General features: G+C 38.5%; 1 protein-coding gene across 8 annotated transcripts in view; it reads right to left on the bottom strand.

Moving 5' to 3' along the window:
- st3gal3b (ST3 beta-galactoside alpha-2,3-sialyltransferase 3b) overlaps positions 1–6,232 on the bottom strand; it is a 64,822-nt gene that overhangs the window by 44,776 nt on the left and 13,814 nt on the right. For all 8 annotated transcript variants that reach the window (XR_001640400.1, XM_016556564.1, XM_016556558.1 and 5 more), the window contains exon 2: positions 3,627–3,775. Coding sequence is in view for 7 of the 8 variants with exons in the window: in XM_016556564.1 (XP_016412050.1) it covers positions 3,627–3,735 (109 nt within the window). In the remaining variant the exon portion in view is untranslated. The remainder of the gene's footprint in view (positions 1–3,626; positions 3,776–6,232) is intronic.

Consider the following 6,232-nt stretch of genomic DNA (forward strand, 5'->3'; position numbering starts at 1 on the left):
TATACCGGAGCAGACGGAACTTGCTGCTTTGGCAAGGGGCGGGGCAGTACTGAAACACCGTCTAAGCTGTTCGCCAATCACTACGCACTGGGGCAGCTAACCAATCACAACACATTTCGTTTTTTTCGAAAGGCGGGCCTTCATTAAAACCCAGAACTAATCGAGCCGTTTGTCCAGGCTGGGGAAAAAGGTATTTTAATAATGTAAATTATGTGAAAAAGAATGCGTTTTTCGAAACACCAAGCATGAGAGCATGTTCTAGTACACCCCCAAAACAAAATCAATTCTTTGTACAAGAGCATAATAGGACCCCTTTAATAATTATAAAATAATTATTTCTGCCATAATTATTATAAACCACCATTTTACAGAAATAGTGTTTTCAGAATAACGTTAAAGTGGAAAAATATTGGTAATTCAGACCTCGCACTCATAGTTTTGATTAGAATACATCACATCCGGTCAGGCGGTCACATACGGTCTAGCCGCAGAAGTTCAAATATTTTAACGCATCCGAAGCTCAAATCGGATCCAAATTTTCCGCACACGCATATGATCGGAACTCCACGCTAGGCCTGTCACAATAACAACTTTTTGTTGTGCGATATATTGCCCCAGAAATAATTGCGATAAGCGATATTATTGTCATTTTAAAGATCATTTTATGCCACTGAATATATAATCATAATGTAACAGCATAATAATGCAAGAACTTGTATGGAGAATTTTTCCATCTACAGATTTTTCCCTGACCTTCTTTTCTCTGTAAGTGAAGGGTGCACACTATTGCTGAAAAACAATCACTACTTAGCAGACAGATGTCTGTCAGATCCCTAAACAAGGCCATATCTGCAGATGAAATTTTTTTTGTCGAAGCTTTTTTTAAATTTGAAGTAGCACCTCATGACTACACCACGTTATGTACGAGAAGCTGAAAACAGCCGCAAGTGGAATGTACAAAACATTGTGACATTAATTTTTAAGTAAATATAATGTGCGATATATTGCATCACCAAAAATGATTGAGGTCATGTACATATATTGCGCGATAAGTTGATATATTGATTATTGCGACAGGCCTACTCCACGCAGCTCCCGCACTACTCTCCATTGGAAATGAATGACTTCCGGACCGTTCGGTACCGATACTCGTATCGGCACATCCCTACCCTGTCCCCCTGTTACAGAAGAACAGAAAAGCAAGCATTGGGAACAAAAAACTATTTCATTTAGCACAACCAGACAGCCAAGGCTTCTTCTCATACCATGACCAGGAAAATGTTCTATTGAACGACCTACCATTGTCCTTTGTTTGCTGTACAATTTTTATATCTGGTTTGTCGGGGCCAAGCTGTTTGATCGCTAATTTCTCACTAACTGACAGTCTCTCAAACGAGTTCTGTAACAGAAACTCGACACTATTACACGCAGGATGATCTGTACTAGAGTCCGACTGATATATTGTTTTGCCAATATTATCCGATATATCGGTATCGGCTAATATGCCGCCGATATGAAATTTTTTTTACAGAACATATAACGCAGATAAAATGCTTGAAATGGTGTAATTACTTAGTTTGTATTGTTTGCTACTGGCGACCTGGATGAAACGCTTTAAAGCTTAAATCTATGGAAAACCATTTAAACTTTGAACGGCAATATCTCCGTAACAGCGCTGCGAAACCGCAACAAATTCGGGGATCCCTTCAGCTCGAGGAACCCTCTTGAATGCCGAATCGAGTGTACGTCTAGAGGCCCGCTTTCGAATGAGACCACCCCCGCGTCGATACCTGGCGGGGGCTACCGACACGCAGAGGGTGGCGTTCGAGAGGGATCCTCGAGCTGAAGGATCTCCCGCATTTGGTGGAGATCCGTCGGCGCGTTCACGAGATAGTGACACCAGTCAACACTTTCACTTCAGTAAGGAGATCTCTTGTTCAGGCAGCAGCATTCAAGCGTTGTCTTATTCGACCATAAGTGCCCTGCGAAGTGGACTTCACATGAAATTCCGCCATGATTCCAGTTCCAAGGGAACGTACACGTTACATTCAAAGGGCATTAAAGTGCGCGAGACGTGAATTTATATTGTATTTATTTACAGAGGTATATTATGTCACACTTCACACTTAACACTCTAGTAAGTTTCGTCTGTGTGTGAAGACAGTAGCATATTCCTGTCACGTCATTATAAGTGTTTGATCACCACATTTGAGTGATCATTGCAAAAAATGTGTTTATGTATATATATTCTGTTTATGTATATACTGTATTCTATATATAGTACCAGTCAGATGTTTGGACCCTGGAATGGGAAAGTGTGCAAACTTTTGACTGGTACTGTACTATAATATACACAAAGAATATTGGCCGATATATCGATATCTGCCTTTTTTTACTCCCTAATATCGGTATCGACACCAAAAAACCCATATCGGTCAGGCTCTAATCTGTACCACTCGCCATCTTCACGGTCTGATGCGTTTGGTTAACTGACACAGACTCATATACACTTGCTGATGCGGATTGATATAATATTGTCCGGAACTACATTTATGTAACGTAAAAGCAAGCAAGGCAGTCTCGTATCTGCTCATATGTCTCTAAATTAGAGCACGCTGCATTTCCATTTTTCACCACAAATTTATATTGAGACAATGTGTGGCACTGTTGAGCTTGGGAGGGCAGCGAGACCCGCTGCCCCGCTTAGTACAGTCATTAATATACATCCAACCTGTCAACCGAAGCAATGTGCTAAATTTCAACATATACATCTCACTTTATGACTTAAAACAGTCTAGAAACTCCGAAAATATTTTTGGAATAATGATGAACATTTTTGAGTTAACAGTTTAGGACTGGTTCAGTTTATATAGAGTTCTATGTTTTTAAGTGGCTGAATATTTTGGTGGGGCTCTGCAATGGAAATGTGTTTTGTAAAGTAGGGCTACTGTTGTAAACAAGATGTTGCGCCCTCTGTTGTGTGGTCAAAGTAGTGTGGAACAAAGCAAATCTCCTGAAGGACACTCTAACTGACATGAAAATGCAAATATACACCTTTTCACCTGCCAATAAATAAGTCAACCATTATAACGTCTCCCACCTAACCGATCTAAAATAGAAACACAATTAAATGAAGCCAGATTAAACTTCAGTCGATTATCCTTCAATAAAAATGTGTGTGGTTCCACACAGAGTAATAATGTTGCAAACTAATACCTGCACAAATATTTAGCCGTGCAAATCCCTACCACACTTCCAAACCATTTAAATGGACTTGAAAATTATATTTGAAAATCAAGCAATTTGTAGTTTTCTAAATTCTTGCCCTACGGTCAAATGAAACCTGAATTATCCACTCTGCGCAAAAGATGACAAAACGTGAGCTCTTTGAAAACAATAATGCAAATCCTTTAAACCCACACAAGAATAATCACTTTGAGACTGATCTGACCTAAACAACCAGTTATAAGGCAAGCGGACTGTTAAGATTAATAATTTAACTGACTGAGGGTCTAACAAACAAACTGTGGCAAACACATATTGACAGAGCAAAAGGCACCTACGTACGGAGGTGTCACAACCTGAAGCACATTAACAGAAAGATTACAATGGGAGGCAATACTCACGTGGCTTCTGGCCCCATACGTACAAATGGAGCTTCCCAGAAGAGTAGTAGATGAACCCCAAGACCAGCATGGGACACAGGACGAACAGTAGTTTGTGTGCAGCCTTCATGTTCCTCAACCATTCACATGGTACCGTGTTTTTATATCACCTAGGAACAGGACAGAAAAATCCAGGGAAGCTGAACACCATGTTCACAGCATGCAGTGAAGCAGACAGACTCTCATTATTAAAGGTGGTCCTATTATGCTTTTTTTACATTTTCACCTTCCCTTAGTGTGTAGTGTTGCTGCTTGAGCCTGAAAAAGTTCTGCAAAGTTACAAAGCGCTATCAAAAGGGTGACGTGCGACAAGCTGTCTGACAGCCTGCTTTCTGTGCTCATTCTTTGTGTGTGAGCACTCAGAAAACCGTATATAAGGAATTTAAACTGATGAGGCTTTAAAATATAAGCAGATGTTTTGCGTGTTGTTGTCGGAGTAGCCAAGACAAGTTTTTGCATTTAAAGCAGATTTTTTGCATTTCAAGAGACAATGTCTTAAATGAGTCATGGAATCATTTGATTCGTTCAAAAGGACTGATTAATTCAGGAACAAAGTGACTTTATGAATAGGTAAAGTAATTGAATCCTTCGCTCGTTCCAAACGCGGATTCATTCAGGAACCAAACACCCGTGTTACTCTGAGATGCGCAACACTTCTGCTGTGGATTTATTTGGAACTATTTTTGTTTTTTGATATAGAGAAAAAACAGACAATACGGTCTCTTAGTCACTTAATACTAATAATTTCTTGTTTCTGAACTGTATAAAATCAATATCACATTTACAATCTAATATTTGGGAAAACAGCTCTCTTCCTCTAATATTGCTTAACTAAATGTAAAAAAAAAACAAGAACCCATACATAAAGAAGTCACTGGTAAATATCACTGTGTGAGAAAACAGACTTGTGGAGTGAGCATGTGAACAGTGTCAACTGTGTGAGTCTCATGCTCAATGATGGCAGCCCTGGGCAGTCCATGCATGTGTGTCTGCATATTTGTAGTGTTGTGTTTAGGGGTCGACTGATATGCGTTTTTCAGGGCCGATGCCGTTATTACAGATCAAGTAGACGGATAACCGATATTTTGAACCGATATATATGTCTGGAGTAAAAATTAAAATTAATGTCAAAATTAAGAATAACAAGGGCTCTGACAAAAACTGCCTTTCCTGGTGTTGGTTGAGTGTAGTACTCCCACACTGCACTTCTTACTTTTGTCTTCCTCTGTGCATCCATCTACAATAAGGGTAATATAAAAAGATACTGTGCAGATCTTAAATAAACAATGTCAAGATATGATAGTCCATTATTCTGTAAATGAAGTAGATTTAATATGGTGTTCATTGTGTTATAAATAGTCATACTCTTAAACTTATAACCACAAATACGTAAGTATTATGATGTATTATAACTGTTGTTATGATTATTCATGAGTTGATATAACATATTATACGGTTTTTTATAATGCATTCATTATAATACCTTAAGAATACCCTTATAATGTATTATAAATACGGGCTTCATAGAAAGTGTTACCGAATATCTCTTTGGATTTGAGACTTTATTTGAACTTTACAGATCTTCTTTATACACCAAGAGCTTGTAACACTTCAAAGAGAAAGGGAAAATTGAAATCGCATCATATGACCCCTTTAATTGTCTTCACAGCTATATTGTAGAATTTGTTAAGAAGACTGCAGCCTTTTACAGGCACACTTAGTTCAATAGCCTATTGAAATGTCTTGGCCTATGTGACACTAGAAATTTCAGTTGGTTTTAATTTACAGTAGGCTACAGTGCAAATGAAGGCATAAATCAGTTTAACCCTCTGATGCATGAATTATTATATCACAAAGTAATATTTTTTTTTAAGTTTGGTTTTACTTTTAAACAATTTAAAAATCATGCCAATAACTTTTTTTTTCAATATATTTTATTTTGAGGAAGTTACAGATCTATGTAATTATGCATCAGAGGGTTAATTTATCTTTTAATCAAATGAGAGTTAAACTCTTTATTTTTTGGTGAGGAACTTTTAAGTTTCTGTAGCTAGGGCTGTCGTCAGGGCCGCATTAACCATTGGGCTAAGCGGGGCTGAAGCCCCGGGGCCCGGACAAGGAGGGGGCCCGTGATTGGCTGTGGAGTAGATTGACTGGTCATCGGTAGCGCCGATTGCCAAAGCCCCGCTCCACACATATTAGCTCTATTATTTAGTGGAGCTTTTCCATATATTCCATGCATTACCGTTAGAGATTGAAACGTCTCGTTCGTTGGTTTACCAATCAAATGCATTTATTCTATATTTTCACTTTTTAACGACCCTTGCACCACGTATCAATCAGGTGATCGCTGCAATGTCCGCATTCACCTCTCTTCACTTCCTTCTGGCATAACCTGGAAATGGTGATGCCATTACATATTTTACATATCTTCGATAAGTAAAAATGTAAACTATTCTAAAAAGAAAGTGAGAGAGGGGCTATTTAAAAAAAAATGAGGAGAGAGGGGAAAACATGAGTTAATGAGTCAGTAAAATCTCCATCAGGTTATTTTACTAAAGCTAGCT

The sequence above is a fragment of the Sinocyclocheilus rhinocerous genome, unplaced genomic scaffold, assembly GCF_001515625.1.
Source record: "Sinocyclocheilus rhinocerous isolate Xijiao unplaced genomic scaffold, SAMN03320098_v1.1 scaffold1458, whole genome shotgun sequence".
Taxonomy (NCBI): Eukaryota; Metazoa; Chordata; class Actinopteri; order Cypriniformes; family Cyprinidae; genus Sinocyclocheilus; species Sinocyclocheilus rhinocerous.